The sequence below is a fragment of the Peromyscus maniculatus genome, chromosome 2 (genome assembly GCF_049852395.1).
Source record: "Peromyscus maniculatus bairdii isolate BWxNUB_F1_BW_parent chromosome 2, HU_Pman_BW_mat_3.1, whole genome shotgun sequence".
NCBI lineage: Eukaryota > Metazoa > Chordata > Mammalia > Rodentia > Cricetidae > Peromyscus > Peromyscus maniculatus.
Window position 1 is genome coordinate 118,943,065 of NC_134853.1, and position 17,899 is coordinate 118,960,963.

General features: G+C 39.6%; 1 protein-coding gene across 15 annotated transcripts in view; it reads left to right on the plus strand.

Moving 5' to 3' along the window:
• The window catches only part of Patj (PATJ crumbs cell polarity complex component), a 330,512-nt gene that overhangs the window by 27,498 nt on the left and 285,115 nt on the right, over window positions 1–17,899 (plus strand). For all 15 annotated transcript variants that reach the window (XM_076564536.1, XM_042271444.2, XM_076564541.1 and 12 more), the window contains exons 7-11: window positions 1,375–1,503; window positions 9,364–9,582; window positions 11,137–11,236; window positions 13,793–13,884; window positions 15,721–15,862. In XM_076564536.1, the coding sequence (XP_076420651.1) occupies window positions 1,375–1,503; window positions 9,364–9,582; window positions 11,137–11,236; window positions 13,793–13,884; window positions 15,721–15,862 (682 nt within the window). The remainder of the gene's footprint in view (window positions 1–1,374; window positions 1,504–9,363; window positions 9,583–11,136; window positions 11,237–13,792; window positions 13,885–15,720; window positions 15,863–17,899) is intronic.

Consider the following 17,899-nt stretch of genomic DNA (forward strand, 5'->3'; position numbering starts at 1 on the left):
TGTCAGAGGTGGCCTCCCTCTTGTGGCATGGATCTCAAGTTGGACCAGTCATTGGTTGGCCATTCTCATAAGTTCTGTGCCACCTTTACCTAGCACATCTTGTAGGCAAGACAGATTGCAGGTTAAAGGTTTTGTGGTTGGGTTGGTGTCTCAATCCCTCTACTGGAAGCCTTGCCTGGTTGCAGAAGATGGCTGGGTCAGGCTTGGGTAATATTGTAGAGTAGAAAAATTAACTAATGAAGATGACTACATTATCTCATGGGATATTTTATTCTGCAGTTGAATTATATGAAAGTATGTGCATTTGTCACAGAGTGTGATAGAGGAAAATTGCTTATGTCTTTTTGTATGATTATGTTGCTAATGTTTTGAGTTGAGTGAGCCTCTATCTTCCCTGATAAGTGTTCTAGTCTGTTTGCCACATCCTTGCATGAGTCTGGGAACCCTGACTGGGAGGCAGTGAGGAAATGAGGGAAGAACTGACATACAGACACATGGTACACAAAAAGCTGAGATTGGGTGGACTGGGCTGTTTGATGGAGAAGCTGCAGCACCCTGGAAGCTCAACATGATCATTGTATGCAGTTGAACAGGGAGCTAGGGCTATTGCATGCAGCAGAACAGGAGAAAGGCTTAGCTGATCTGTGGGAGCGATCTCTGTGGGAGAGCTTCGGGGAAAGCTATGGTGGACATGTTCTACACACACTATCAATGTCTGCATGTGGACCGGAGGAAAACTTTGCCATTTCCCTGAGCCTGAGACATGGGTCCTTGATACGGCCATGCCCATGTCAAACAATACATGTTCACTCAGGACTTCACTCTCCCTACGCTTTTTAGTTATAGTATTAACCTTTGGTTCTTCACAGTGCTGACAGATTAATTTTCCTAAGTCACTGCTTTAGTCTTGTTATTCTTTCCAACCTTTACCCCAATCTGTTGTCTGGCCCAGCTTTGTTCTTGTGTTTCTCTCTTGTTGAATGCTTGCTTTCTTTGTATTATATTGATTTATTTCTATGAGCATGGTCTTGTGTAGTTTAGGTTTTCCTTGACCTCACTATGTAGCAGAGGCTGTCTGTGAATTCCTGATTCTCCTGCTTCTACCTCATGAGTGTTGGGATTACAGGTGTGTGCCACTAGTACTTGTAGTAAAATTTAAATTTCTACTTTCATTCAGCTTTTCAGGATTCTTCATTGGTATATATATTTTTATGACCCTTCCTTTCCCCCAGCTCCCTGAAATCTTTGTAACAGTCTACCTGTCTTTCAGCAAATGCATATTCATGGGTCCCCTATGTACCCTGTATTGCCATATAGGAAACCTAAGAATCCGTGCTTTACCAACACTGACTCTCTCCTGCCGTTCATTTGTAGGTGTGTTGGGGCCACACTGAAGATGTTGAGCTCATTAATGATGGCTCTGGATTAGGGTTTGGGATAGTTGGAGGAAAGTCAAGTGGCGTGGTTGTGAGGACTATTGTTCCTGGAGGACTGGCAGACCGAGTAAGTTGACTTTGTTTTATCATTTTGCTTTTATAAAATTTGACTTGTATGATTTGAAATTAATTTTATAGCATGAGTTGTTAGGATACATGACTCAATAATTAGAGTTTATGAAATTTGCTTTATTTAAACAGTTTCTAATTCAATTTTTCTCACCTCTAACAGGGTTTTGATTACATAAGAAGAAAATATTTTTATTGTAAGGAATTGTTAATGAATATCTGCACTTTGAACATGTGTGTTATTCTTTAGCCTATCTTTTTTGTTGTTGTTGTTTTGTTTTTTGTTTGTTTATTTTTGAGACAGAGTTTCTGTGTGTAGTTTTGGTGCCTGTCCTGGATCTCGCTCTGTAGACCAGGCTGACCTCAAACTCACAGAAATTCTCCTGCCTCTGCCTCCCAAGTGCTGGGATTAAAAGTGTGTGCCAGCACCGCCCAGCTTCAGCCTATCTTTTAAGGGCTCAATAATAGAATCAGAAGATTCAGTGAGCATATGCATTTGTCCTGGGGTAGGCAACATGGCTCAGCACGTAAAGTTCCTATAAAGCCTGGCGGCCTGAACTTGATTCTGTAACCGATGTACTGATAGAAGAAGAGGATGAACTCCACAGTGTTGTCTTCTGACTTCCACATGTACACTGTGACACACACCCTCCCCCATTAGTAATCACTTAAACAGAAGTCCATTTGTCCCATTGTTACATCTGTAAGATTTCACTTGGCTATTTTCTGGTATTATAAGACAAGTGTGTGCCTTTCTTGTTTAGCAGTGTTTCAACAAATAGGCCATGTAAGAGCTTGACCACTTTCTTTTCCGCTTAATTTTACATGGAAGAAAACGTTAAAAGTCTTTATTTGTTTACTTATTTATCAGTATATGTGTGTCTCTGTTTGTGTATATCATGGTGTGGTACCCATGAAAGCCAGAAGAGAGTGTATGATATCCTGGACAGGAGTTATAAGCACTTGTGAGCCTTCTCTGTAGGTGCTGGGAACCGGACTGGGTCCTCTGGAAACCAGCCTCCCCTAATTAGATTTAGAAATTACTGTAGAAGTTTGCATTTGAGCTTATGTTATATAGAATGCTTATGATATTTCAGAAGGAACTTTAATTCTACAATCGGAAAACACATAAAATCTCACTGATTATTATGTCTCCTTCTAAACATATCTTTCCTAATACACTCTAAAGTAAACATGATGAATTCGTTGTTCAGATTCAGCTTTGAGGCAGATAGGTTCCTCAGCTCCTTATTTCTCACAGAGAAGGCTGAATCTCATGAAATTATTTAGCCTCACCCTTCCTCCTGTCCTTTCTGCATCCAAGTATATTTATTTATAGAAATTCTTAACGTTTGGTCTATGGGTACCTTGATCTTACGCCTTTCGTGTGTCTTTGAAATCAAAGCGATTCTTGTAGTAGTAGTAATAATAATTATTATTCCTTTTCACCTTTGTTTGCACCTATGCCACAAAAGCAGAGGGAAACTAGAAATTAATTGGAAATTAGTGAGAATAAGGCAAGGACCCCAGACTTGTGACAGTTGTCAAATTCACTTAAGTTCTGTATGGTACAGTAAAAATGATTAGTATCAGTGAACTCTGACCTTTCAGTACATGTGTGAGGAGTCCTTCTTGATGTCTTAAAGCATTTGAGCGAATTAGCCATTAAAAAATATGGGGCGTGGGAGCAATGGCTTGGTGGTTAAGAGCACTTGTTGCAGAGAACCTGAGTTCAACTCCCACCACTCACACAGTGGTTCACAACCATCTATAACTTCAGTTCCCCAGAATTCAGCACCCTCTTCTGACTCCACAAGCACATGTATGCACATACATCCATGCAAGCAAAATACTTACACACCTAAAGTAAAATAAATGTAAAAAGTTTATTTAAAATATACATTATTCAAAAATTTGAAATAACCAACAGAAAGATTGTGAATCTTTCCCTCATCTTAAGCTTTTTGTGCCTTATCCTGTCTTTAAAATTTATTTGGAATATAAAGGTGCATTGAGGGTTAGAGAGGTGGCTTCGTGGGTAAGAATGCTTGCTGCGCAAACGAGAGGACAGTGTCCCGACCCCCAGGACCCATGCAGAAAGCCAGGCCTGAAACTGTGCTGTGGGGAAGGAGACAAGAGGGATTGCTGGGGCTTGCTGCCTGCCAGCCTATCTCCAGGTTCTGTGAAAGACAGTCTCAAGGTAAGAGAGTAAAGAATGATAGAGCAGGATATCCAACGTCCTCTTCTGCTCTCCACACACATACAGAGATGTATGCACCTGAATATACTTATATATACAATACACATACATGCCACATACAACACACGTGTGTGTGACTAACATGAGAATGATCATTGTGTGTATTTTGAAAACATACCTATAGTGGATGCTGGAGAAATGATTCAGTTGCTAAGAGCACTGGGGATCCAACACTCTCTTCTGACCTCTGGAGACACCAGGTGTGCATCTGGTGCACTTACATACATGTAGGGAAACCACTCATACACATAAAAGATATTAAGCCAATATTTCGTTGTGTGTGTGTCTATAAGCACAGTGTGTGTATGAGTTGTGAGCATGGGAGAAAGAAGAGGGTGTGGGATCCCCGAAGCTGGAGTAACAGGCATTGGCAGAATACAGGGCTTTTTGCATGAGTGCTGGAATTTGAACTCCAGTTCTCATGAATGTGCAACAAGCATTTTCAACTGCTGAGCCAATTTTCCATTCCTGAAATAAATCTTTAAATTTTTTTTTTTTGTAACCTAGAAAGGAGTGAGACATTGTAGAATATTCTTATGTTTCTCTCCCTTGTCCCCCCCCCCCCAGCAATTTTAATAGGCTTTGCTGGATGGGATGACATTTGCAAAGTGCAAAGTGCAGCAGTTGTTTTGGAAAACAAAGAACCAAATAAATTTAAATGAAATCAAATAAGTTCCTTTACTGTAAGAATTTTCTGAGCTTTTTAATATACTAATGTGCATTATAAGTTTTCACAAGGACACTGTGATGTGCAGAGTTTCCCAGATTAATCCCACTGAGGCACTGTTGGGAAAAGCCCAAGTCTGATTCTCACCCTTTCCTGGAAGGGATCGTCACTGTTTCAGATCATCTAGGAGGGGCTAGGGGCCTGCCCATCACAGATTTGTAATGGAGAAGCAGGAGCTTGTGCCAAATATTGTCATCTGCCTACATCATTTTAATGTAATCCTCAAAACAGTCTTAAGTTTTATTTCCAAATTATAGGTATGGAAACTTTAAGAAATTGTTCAAAGTTGTACAGCTGGAGAGTGACAGAGCTGGTCTTCTTCCTGCTAATGTCTGATAAAACCCTCTAAATCCTCTTGCTGTAACCATCATGTAGCACCCCAGCATAGCCTTGAGTGAGTTCTCTCAACACTCCTTAGCTAGTGCATTAGCTATTTTTCTCATTATTATCACCATATGCCTCAAGATAGAAGAGTATGCTCCATCATGATGGAAGAAAGTGTGGCAGAGTTTATAGCAGTATGAGCATTTAGCTAGGGAGGACTCCTTCTATCTGGGTAGACCAGAAAGCACAGAGCAGGGAATGCTGGTTCTCAGCTGACTTTCTCCAGGTCATTTGTGCAGGGCCCTAGCTATGGGATAGTGCCATTTATGTTTAGTGGGTCTTCCTTATATGACTCTGGAAACACCCTCACAGACATTCCCAGAAGTATGTCTCCTGGGTAATTCCAAATTAAGTCAAATTGACAGGGAATATGCGCCATCCCAGAGATCCTCTCTAAAAGGGAAAAGAGTAGCAAGGCAGCTTAAAAACTGGGTGGAGTACACTAGAGAGATGGCATAGCACTTACTGCTCAATTATGAGGACCAGACTTCTCTGTAACCCTGGCTGTCCTGGATCTCACTCTAGGCTAGGCTGGCCTCAGAGATTCGCCCTACTCTGCGTCCTAAGTGCTGGGATTAAAGGCGTGCAGTACCACCTCCCAGCTTTTTTTTTTTTTTTTTTTTTAAAAACAAGGTTTTACTGTGTAGCTCTGATTGATCTGGAATTCATTATGTAGACCAGGCTACCCTCAAACTCATAGAGATCTACCTGCCTCTGCCTCCTGAGTGCTGGATTAAAGGCATGTGCCGCCACCACAGTATCCTTTAGAACATTTTATTCTACTTTTGCATAAACATAAAATATTTTCAGAAGTTAGTTGTTTTGTTTTTGTTCTTGAAGTACAACTACTTGGTGGCCGAGGCAGGAGAATCACAACTTCAAGGCCTTGCTGGCTATAGCACAGCATATTGTGTGCTCAGGTGTTGCACAGCTCTTTATTGGCTTTCATTGATTTGTGATTTAAAGAACAAGATTATCTATAGATACATTGTGGAAAGAGAATGGTGAGAATATCAGTGAAATGCAGGTTTGAGGCTGCTGGTCTCAGACAAGGCAGCTGCCATTTGGGAATCTTTCCCATCAATCTGACGGATATTTTTGCGCTTACTAATTCCTTAGAACACCTGCTTTTCTGTATGAAGAAGATGTTTGACTCTCAGTGACAGATGCAAATTATCTACATGATTTTAAATTAAGAATTGAAGTAAAATAGGGAAAAATCGCTTGAGAAGTGACTAAATATATACTTGATGGTGACATGTTCTTTGTTTGCTAAGGTAACATCCTTTATCATTTTGGCTAGGCCCCACTTCTGTTCCCGATGGTCCAACTCCCAGGCAGCTTCGCCCATTTTCATCAGTGCCACTGAAGCCCTCATTCTTCTAAAATTTTTATTTGTTACTTTGAAAATTTTTATTGTGCGTGTGTGTGTGTGCGTGTGTGTGTGTGTGTGTGTGTGTGTGTGTGTGTGTTTGTGTGTGTGTGTGTGCATGTGCCTGCCACCCCGCTTTCACTGTAGGAGTGCTGGAGTTATAGGTACATGTGACCACATCCAGCTTATTATGTGGGTCCCAGGTATCAAGCTCAGGTTGCCAAGGCGTGTACAGCATCTTCTAGGTCCCTGAATATCCCCTTAAGTGTAGGTATTTATTTTACCTAGGATATGTCATGGTTAGAAACAGAATATCAATTCACCATTGTTAAAGTAGAAAGACAGCTATTCTTTATTCCCTTCCTCCAATAGTTTTTTCCTTGTATTTGTTTCTTTTCTTAAACCTTCCCAGATGTTTAAGGATTGAACTGCTATACCACTTTGTCTTATGTTTCTAGCACCTTCTATAGCATTCACAACACAGAATATAGCTTTGTTCTCAGTATTTTGATATGAATCCTTTCTTCATTCAGAATCGTGCAGATTTGAAAAATAGGAAAAGTAGCAAACTGACCTTTTTGTCTTTAGTCTTTTAAAATTTCTCCTTCAGTATTTCTTGCATGACTTCTAAATGATGCCACCTGGAAGCATGATTATGAAGCTCAGAACAAATTCTCCCAGCACTCACTGCTTTACCCGAAAGCTCTTTGTGCTCCATGTTGCAAATGTCTTTTTTCATGTTCATTCTATTAAAAATCTTTTGATAGTGATAGACAGTTTCTTGGTGAGTAGGTAAATAATAAATAGCTTATGTACTAGTATCCTCTGTGTATTAGAGAGCGACCTGCTGTATATCAGTGGACAGCTTGGATTGAATTTTTTTAAGTCTTATACAAGCCAGGCACTTCGAACTTCTATGAAGCCCATAATGACCTTGAACACCATAGTCTCCTTCCTCCCAACTTCAGGGATTATAGGCCTGTACCACCACGGCCAGACAGCCAGTAAACCAGTTTTGGATTGAGCTTTGGGATTGTTACTTACTGGTCTTTTGAATCTGGTTAGATCAGTCAACATTTTCTTTTCTTTTTTTTTTTTTTTGAAAGACAGCATCTCACTGTGTGGCATTGGCCTGTACCTCTCTCTGTCGACTATACTTGGCCTTGAACTCACAGAGATCCAACTGTCTCTGCCTCCTGAAGGCAAATTAAAGATGTGTGGCATTAGGCCTGGCCAGCCAATCTTTTAAACTAAATTTTCTCATTTTAAATTTAAATTCCCCTTTGAACATGATTGAATTAATTAATTCTCTCCCTCTCTTTTTCTTTCTCCTTTATTTTTGGTTTTCTTTCTTTTTGAAATAGGGTCTCACTATGTAGCTCTGGCTGTCCTGCCACTTACTTTGTAAATCAGGCTAGTCTTGAATTCACAGAGATCCATGTGCTTCGATTAAAAGGCAGACACCTCTCACCCCCCCCCCCCTCCACAGCTGGGTGGCTTTCTTTTTGGTTTTCTGAGAAAATATCTCATTATATAGTCTAGGCTGTGTTCAAATTCTTTATATGGTTCAGGGCGGCCTCAATTTTCCTGCCTCCATGTGCTGAGATCATAGGCATGTGCTACCATAGCTGGCCATAGGAGTTATTGTAACCTGTTAGGTACTTTGCAGGCCTGTATACTTCTTAGACCATCATTGTTGACATTTTGATATCTTTAATATACAGTACTAAAGGTAATTTTAATAGGATTCAAGTTTTCAGATGAAACAAATTTAGGCAAAATGCAGATGGATCAGAATTTTCACAAAGGGGGCACTCTATAAATAATTTTACCTGGTGTATATCTTCATGAATCATATCTTAAACTTTTCTGTGATGCAGTATATATGTAATATGAACATGGATTTACTCGTTTCTATTCCCACTCATCTGTTACTCTTTAGCCTTCTTTAGCACAGTTCATGATAAGTCTATCTTTTCTAGTTGTATAGGCTAAAATGTTGGGGTTCTGGTTCCTTCTCCCTTTCCTTGACATCACGTGTAGAAGTTATCAGTCATCCTTGAAGTGTGACCTTAATTGGTCTAATCAATAAAAACTAGGAGTCAGATATTAAGGTAAAGCTGAAAGATCAGAGAAGCAGTCGCTAGTGACTTCTTACCTCTCTGGATCCTCAGACCAAAAGGGAGCCAGGATCCTGTTTCCACTGCCTTATATTCCTGTTTCCACCTCCTGAATGCTGGGATTGAAGGAGTGAGCCTCCTAAGTGCTGGGACTAAAAATGTGTGCCACCACTGCCTGGTCTCTGTGGTTAACTAGTGGCTAACTCTACCCTGTGATCTCCAGGCAAGTTTTATTTGTCAGAAACACAAAACAAATATCACACAACACATCCTGTTGGTGGTTCTTAGAAAATACATGTAGCTCTTCCTTCTCAATTTGAAACTAACTTGTCCACATCATGCAATCTTGAGGTCATTGTTAGAGCCTCCCAACTGCTGTTTCTGCTTGGATTGTTTCCTCCTAAGTCTATTTTAAACACAGAAGTTGGCAAGATCTTAGAAAATTTAACTAGTCATGATGTCATTCCTTTGCTGACTTTGCTTCCCAGTCATAGAAAATGACTCTCCATCTATCTGTCTGTCCTAGCTGCTCATTACTGTCCTCTTTTCTCTGCTTCTTCTGGCCATGCTGGCAACTTTCTGTTACCAGTCATGCTATTTATTTAGCATTTTGGCCTTAGGAGGTCCTTAACTTTATCCTGGAACCTTTCATTCTGACCATCCTTCTGGAAGTCTTCAGCTTTTGATCTTTCTTTGCCTACATGGTCATTATACTCTAGCTCTACACTGTTAAACATAAATTAAAACCCTTGAGCAGAGACCCATTCTTAGAGTTCTGATTACTTATTTCATTTTGGACCTTTCCGGTTTGATTTTGTTCTACAGGGAATTGCTTTATCTTTTGTCAGCTGAGTAGATCATTAGAAGTGTTATGTTTGTCCAGCATTTGAACTGGCTTTGTCAGTCATTTTGCCAGAATTGAAAGTTTGATGTATTTTTACTAAGCTATTAATTGATTTCTCTGAATAATTTTGTTTTTCCTTCTTGGATCAAAGGATGGGAGACTACAGACAGGGGACCACATCTTGAAGATTGGTGGTACAAATGTGCAAGGGATGACCAGTGAACAAGTTGCTCAGGTGCTGAGGAACTGTGGGAATTCAGTAAGGATGCTGGTGGCCAGAGACCCTGTTGGTGAAATTGCAGTAACACCTCCTACCCCCGTATCCTTACCTGTTGCCCTGCCTGCTGTAGCCAACAGGACCCTTGGGTCTGTGAGTATAAAAACCATTCTTTTTTACGTCAAATGCTGCCTGGGATACAATGAACGATATGAAATTCTCTCAGCTGGATGACCACACTAGTATAAGTCACTTCAGTGCTCACATTCAAAGCAGAGGAGAACTCGTGATGAATATTAGACATGTGTGTTTCTCTCTTCCCTTTTTTTGGTGTGGTGTGTGTGCATACATACGTGTATGTGTGCAAGTACACGCACACACACATACCTTGAAGCCAGAAATCATTGTTTTCCACCATTGCTCTCTACCTTATTTTCGAGATAGAGTCTCTCACAAAGTTGAACTTGCCATTTCAACCAGACTGGATGGGCAACAAGCCCCAGGATCCTGCGTCTGTCTCCCCAGTATTGAGAGTACTGGTATGTGCTACCATGTCTGGCTTTTATCATCTGGCCCTAAGGTTCTGAACTTTGTTCCTCACACTTGCACAGCAAGTGCTTTGCTGACTGAACTGTCTCCCCATTCCTCCTCCCCATGAATAAAAGTATGAAGAGGCAGAAGAGAAGGAGACTCTGTTAGAACAAGTGGAAAGCTAGCACTTATCTTCAGAGACATCACTCACAGGGCATCAACAGGAGTTTTCTCTTCTTGATATTAGCCGTTAACTTGTAGTTTCTCCAAGTTGTATGCCAATTGATTTCAGTTTCCTTCATTACTCAAGCTCACTGAAGTCTTCTCACCTAGTCCACAAGGCTCTGTGATGTGTGGGTTAGTTTCTGATGCTGATGTTTGGAATTGAAAGCAGTGTTAGTGTTCAGATATCTTATCCCTTTGCAGAAATATTTAAAGATAGTATTAAAGTTTTAGAGCCAGTTTTAAAAATATTATATATAATAACTATTTTCCCCTTGGCTTCTAAATTGTTAGGCTTGTGATTCTTTCAGAAAATAGAGCCTGAGGTTTTTCTAGGTGGCTGTATTAATTTTCTATTGTTATAAGTTGTTAGTTATTTAGCAGCTGTAGATAATACCTTTGGTCAGTTTGCATTTCTGTAGTTCAGAATTCAGAGTGGGCTTGGCTGGGTTTTCTGCCTAGATTCTTATAAAGGTAAATGAAGGTGTTGGTTCATCTGGGCTCTATTTGTGACATCCAGGTTCATGAGCTTGTTTCGGGTTGGGGGAAGAATACAGTTCTTTGCTGCAGGATGGAGGGCCTTTTCTTTGTTGGCCTCCATCTTTCAAGCCCTTAGGGTCCCCTTGTTCCCATCTTTCTTGTATGACCCCTCCACCTTCAAACCACAAGCTCATCTTATATGTTTAAAATCTTTTTCTTTGCCCTTCCTATTACCAGCAGGGGGAAATTACTTATAATGGGCTTCTTTGATTAGATTAGGCCCACTTGAATAATCTCCCCTTTGCCATGTGATTTTACAAGCACAGGGGCAGGTCCAAGGATGGGAAATCATGGGGATCATCTTAAAATTCAGTTTGTCACGGAAAAAAAACTTGGCAAACTGGGTGCACAGGTTGACTGTGTATATAGTTATGCAACTAAAAATGTAACAATGGGTGTATTATTTCTCTGCAGGACTGTTCTCTTTTTGAAACTTACAATGTTGAACTTGTTAAAAAAGATGGACAGAGTCTTGGGATTAGAATTGTTGGCTATGTTGGAACAGCTCATTCAGGTAAATGAATCATTTCTTCTTCATATTTTGGATAATTATAAAGTATGTTAAGGTTTCTAGATAATAAAATTAAGTACCTACAGACTTTAATTTAAAACTCAAACAATAAAACTGTGAATCTATAATAGCAAGCAGTTACTTTTCAGTGATTAGAGTCCCATTTTGCCTCAATAGTTTAACAGCTAGCATTATAGTTAGTAACAAAGGAATTTAATGTACAGATCATTTTGTACCATTGGGACTTTACTTTCCTATGCTTCTAGAGTAGTTCTGTTTTGAATATTGTGTGACTGTTAACATTTTATACAATATTACGTCTGGGATAAAGTAAATTGATCACTGCATATGTTGTGACTGCCCAAAATATATTTGTGTTTAATCATAAAAAAAAAAATAAGATAGAAATTATTTCATTAGAACTATTTTTTTTCATAAAAGGGAAGTGCATTATGAGAATACACGATTCAAATATCTAATAAAATTGTTTTCTTTCACTGTTTGCCCTTGGTTATTGAAGAATTACTAGGTTAAGTAAAGATAAACCTTTAAAATATATTTGATAGTTACATGAAAGTTTAGTTATGAAATATTTTAGTTTTTCTGACAAATAGGAAGTATAGAAAGTTAATTCCTTAAAAAAATTGTCATCATGCATTGGAGCAGGTGGAGAGATTAAGAGTGCTAATGTATTCATAGGCCTGAATGAAATTCATGTCAGGCCACTTTGTGCTATTTCAGCCTAATGAAATATCTAATTTCCAAACTTCTGATTCTTCTACATGCCACCCTTTTTAGGTTCAGAATTTAAATAAGTCCCTTAAAAGCTAAGTATGGATTAAAAAGTAATGTTGCAGAAAATATTTTGAGTTGTTATCACTATCTTTTATCTTGCTAAAGTTGAGTTGTGGCTGAGTTCCTAAACTTATGCCTTAATACCTAAGCCGAAATTAATGAATGAGAGAAAATTTGATCTTTGTGTTACTGAGTACAGAAAAGAATCTTTTTACTTCTCTACTCTCAAAACATGGGTGGGCTTGGGTGGTTTTGAGAGGATGAGCAAGTGTGTCCAAAATGTGAGACACTTGACACATCAACAGCTTTCAAAAACATGCATATCAATAACTTGCACTTTATTCCACTTATTTTTGGCCTCTTGATTTTGGTGGTGGGGTTTGAACAGTCATGGTGGCATGTTTCTGTGACCTCAGTCACTTTAGCAGCTGAGTTTGAGGCCAGTCTGGGCAACACAGAGAAACTTCATCTTAGAAACCCAAACAAACAAAAAGTCTATTGAGGGAGTATAATTGAAGTTTAAAACCCTTTCAATGTTTGAAGATAACCGGAAATACATGTTTTAGTAAGACACGCAACTGTCCCAGCATGGCAGATGCAAGACTGAAGGTGAGAGAGACTTGAGAAAGCAGCGTTTGTGGTAGTGAGGAAGGCAGAGTAGATGGGGAAGAAGCAGACTTGTAGGTTAGGGAAGCCCTTGGCATTGGTGCAGGGTCGGTCTGGGTGTCAGGCCTCGTGGAAGGAATAATGTGGAAGATGATCCTGAAAAATAAATGATTTTTCCTGATATGGAAGACCTGGGAAGATATGACTCAGTGAAGTTCATGTATAGTTATGCTGGCAGAGGAAACAGTAAAATCATTAACAGATACAGTTTTTTAAATTTTCAGTTTCCTTTGTGTTCTTTCTCTTGGGAATGTACTTTTTTTTTTTTTTTTTTTTTTGGTTTTTCGAGACAGGGTTTCTCTGTGTAGCTTTGCGCCTTTCCTGGGACTCACTTGGTAGCCCAGGCTGGCCTCGAACTCACAGAGATCCACCTGGCTCTGCCTCCCGAGTGCTGGGATTAAAGGCGTGCGCCACCACCGCCCGGCTGGGAATGTACTTTTTATATGGTTATAATTTTAATAACTATTTGTGGTTAAATATTTAATTTTATAATATTTTAAAATTATTATTATATGTGTATAGGGATGTGTGTGCCTGTCATGGGGTCCATGTAGAGGTCAAAGGACCACTTTGTGGAGTATTTCCACCTTTATGTGTGTTCCTGGGATTGATCTCAGATTGCCAGGCCATCTTACTGGCCCCCATACTAGCTTTTTAAGAAGAACACATGTGCTTTTCTCTGTATCTCGATGACACACATGAGCACTCAACTAAATATAGGCAGGAATATGTGTGACTCTTGTCTTAATGCTAGTGAAAAATGATGAGCGCTTGCGCTGAGTCAGCAGTTCAAGTAACGGTAGACCAGGGTTCATGCTGGCCCCCTAGAATCCCAGCTTAGAGAGAAATGCATTCATCAAGGTTCCATTACTGATTATTTTTCCAGAAGGGTAGTCATCAGTCAAATCATTTTGAATTCAGGTCACTTGTAATGGTGACAGTTTGAAATAATCCATCAATTTCCCTGCATGTGTTCAAAATAGTATTTATGAAGTCTCTAGTCAGCCTCTTTAGCTAATTAACCTCTTGATAAGAATTTTGCAATCAGGTCCTAATTTTAGCTTTCTTCCTTTTTTCTGTATGTCTATGCACTTTCAGGGGAAGCTTCAGGGATTTATGTGAAAAGTATAATACCGGGCAGTGCTGCATATCACAATGGCCAAATTCAAGTGAATGACAAAATAGTGGCTGTAAGTAATGGCTGTCTTTTGTACATTGAATCAAATTGGAGAAAGGTTCGTCTTTCTATCATAGGCAGGAGAAGATGGCTTAGTTTCATTTTGTAATTTTAGTTTTATTATTTTTAGGGTTTTGTTGTTGTTGCTCTGTTTTATTTTGTTTTTGAGACACAGTCTCACTATATAGCATTGGCTGGCCTAGACCTGAGTTTGTAGACCCGGCTGTCCTTGATTTTAGAGATCTGCCTCTGCCTCTCAATTGCTAGGATTAAAGACATGTTCCACCATGCCCAGCTCATAAGGTTTTAAAAAATTAGCTTCACTAGTGCAGTGAAATCTCATTGACTTAGGTTCTTATGATTTTAGGTTCTAAATATGATTTTTTTCCAAAGAGGAAACATTCCACTAAACATATTGGTAGGAAAAATTACACATTTACTTAAATAAATGTATGCATTGAAATGTATCTGAAAGATGTGTTTATATCTTCTAGGAAATATTTTTTAAGAGTCTGTATGTGCCACAGAGTGGTTGCACATGCCTTTAATCTCAGCACAGATCTCTGTGAGTTCAAGACCAGCCTGGTCCACAGGGCAAGTTACAGGACAGCCATGGCTACACAGAAAAACCCTGTCTTGAAAAACCAACCCCCTCCCCAAATGTCTCTGTACATTCACCTATTTGATACAGTGTATAATCCATTTACCAGTTCTTTTTGCTGCTTTTTCTAAATAATTTTGAGTACATCAAAAATGGAAATACTTTATATATTTGAGAATATAACTTTTTGCTAGTAAAATTAGGTGTCCCCCCGCCCTTTTTTTTCTCATTTTTGGTTTTTTGAGACAGGGTTTCTCTATATAGCCCCGTAGACCAGGCTGGCCTCTAAGTCAGGATCCATCTGCTTCTACCTCCTGAGTGCTGAATTAAAGATATGCGTCACCACTGCCTGGCTAGTCTCCCCTTTTAGTAGAAGTAAATTATGTCTACACGCTTTGCTGTCTGTTCACATTGCACATATAACACTGAGTTCCATAGTATCAGATGATGGGTGATGTGATTAGAGTTCATCTAAGAAAGCACCTTTCTTGAATACTGGCTTTTACCTTAAAGATTATCAGATGCTTTTGACAGTGTGTCGGGTCTGGAGGCCAGCAGAAGCATTGCATGCTTTGAGAAGTTAGGAGGAAATCTAAAGCAGTGGGCTGGCCTGCCAGCCTTTCACTCGTCCATTTCTCAGAACACTAGAAGACTCAGTGGTGTGAAATCGGTGTTTTTCTTTGGAAAATATCATGTAGTGATGCTCCATAGGAGTAGCTCTTCAGTGTTGGTAATGAATTTTATAGGTACATTTGAAAACTGTAACAATTAACCCAGGTTTTATAGCTTTTTAATTTTTAAAAATTTTGATTATCTTTAGACAGTAAAGCCTTTTGCTGTCAGACTGATATTTAAAATGTGTGACTTAAGAATATAAGTTTGAATTTATTTTCTTATTTGCATGTAAATTTCTCAGCAAAACTAGTTTTTATTTTTTTAGTTTTTAATTTTTATTCAAAAATACTTTTCGGTCTAATATGCAGTATTTGGGGAGTAAAATTAGTTACCCCATTTTATTCAGCACTACCAAAATCAAAAATGGAAGCAGCTGATAGGCATGATGACTCACATGCGTCTAGTTCCAGCATTCAGGAGGCTGAGGCAAGAAAAACACTGTGAGTCTGAGGTCAGCTTGAGCTTTGTACTGTGTTGGTTTCTCTGCGCTACATAGTAAGACCTTCTTTCAAAAAACAAGACAAAAATGGTGATAGTTTACTTAAAACCCTATTCTGTCTCCTGCTGTCATAGGTGGACGGTGTGAATATTCAGGGTTTTGCCAACCAGGATGTTGTTGAAGTATTACGAAATGCAGGGCAGGTGGTGCAGCTAACGCTAGTTCGCAGGAAGACATCTTCATCTGATTCTCCACTTGAACAGCCTTCAGACAGAGGTAATTAATGCTCCTACCCCTCTCTTCTCCATGGAGTTGAGTTTGGAAGAACGGCAAAGGTATGGTCTGGGAGGTTGAGTAGGAAATGTCCCTTGTCTTGTGTAATGCAGTGATGGAGAGATGGGCCAGCCTGTCTCCTTTGCAGAGTCATTTCCCTGGTCCACTGCGGTGCACCAGCCCTGATGACAGGAGGCAAGCACTGGTTGAACAAGCCGAGAGTGCCTCTAAACGGAGATGGCAATCACTCTTTTGATTCAGGATCCTTCATTTACTTATACCTTGACATTTCTCAAGCTTCAGATCCTAGATTGCTTTTATGATGTGTTTTACTTTAGTTATCTCTTGATTTGTCTGTTGAAGTATGTTGAAAAAATAAAAACAAATTTTTAATCAAGAATATTTTTATTAAAAGTAATATTTTTGTCAATAAGATTATAAAATAGCAGTCTTCATTATGGAAAAATATGCAATTTTTTTGGATATCAGAGGGCTTCTTTTGGGAGACAGTTTTCTCTCTCTACCATATGAGTTCTGGAGATTGAACTAAGGTCATCTGTCTTGGCAGCAAATCCCTTTATTGGCTGAAGCATCTTCTTGCCCAGTATTTGGGTCTTTGTGGCATACAGTCATAATGTGTTGTGTTATTAAAGGTCTCATGGTATATGATTGTATTCCTCTGCTTCCTCAGGAGCTCTGATTGGCATTTTATAATTTAAAAAATTATTCTATTACTTGGTTTGTATAGTGTTTTTGTTTGCATGCATGTCTGTACACCACATGTGTGCCACGTGCCTGTAGAGGCCAGAAGAGGGCATTGGATCCCTTGGAAGTGGAGTTACAGACAGTTGTGAACTGCCATGTGGGTGCTTGGAATGGAACCCAGGTCTTCTGGAAGAGCAGCCAGTGCTCTAAACTACTGAGCATCTTTCCAGCTCTTATGATTGGCATTAACTAAGAAACTATTAACACCAGTTTCACCAGGCATGGGGATGCATGTCTTTTATCCTAATACTATAGAGACAGAGACAGGCAAATATCTGTGAGTTCAAGTCCACCCTGATCTATATAGTAAGTTCCAGCCACTAATGGTTAAATAGTGGTGCCTTGTCTTAAACAAACAAACAAACAAACAAACAGCAGCAACAACAAAAAAAGCAAATAAACTTAACTTCCAAGGGATCAAAATCTTTTTTGATTTCTCCAGGCATGAGGCATGCACATGGTCAGAATCCTCATATACATAAAATAAAATAAATCTAAAATGAAAAAGTTATTATTATATTAGTTGCTTTTCTCGTTGCCGTGACCCAATACTTAATCAAGAAACAATTTGAGAAGGGAAGGAAGGGTTAGTTCTGGCTTACAGTTCAAGGGGCACTGTCCTTCATGGTGGGGAAGGTATGGTCACAGCAGTAAGACACTAGCTAGTCACAGGGCATCTTTAGTCAGGAAACAGAGGGTGAGGAATGCCAGTGTTCGGCTCACTTTTTCCTTTTGTTCAGTTCAGGATCTCATCAGATGGAATGCGGTCACCCTCAGTTACCCTAATCTAGATGATCTGTCATAGGAATGACCAGTGATTCCTTTCTTACTGGTTCTAAAGGATATAGCATGAATCTTAAAAGGTCTTATTAATAAAAACAAACCCGGAGCCAGGTATAGGGGTGAAAGCCTTAGAGATCAGGGGAATAGGAATAGCCATCAGCTAACCTTACCTCACCATGCCACAGCTTCCAAAGTGAGCTACTTCCTTTCTACCTACGACTTCATTGCCTTGCTGTTCTACCCTCTCATTGGCTTTTAGCCCAGCTACCTCACTTCACTGTTACTGCCTGTCTGTACAGACCTCCAGGTCTCTATGGTTGGTACTGGGATTAAAGGCGTGTGCCACCACACTTGGCTGTTCCCTAGTGTGTCCTTGTACGCACAGAGACCTGGCCTGCCAAGTGATCAGATTAAGGGCGTATACTACCCCTGCCTGACTTGTGTTAATGGCTTGCTATTTCCGCTGATCTCCAGGCAAACTTTATTTATTAA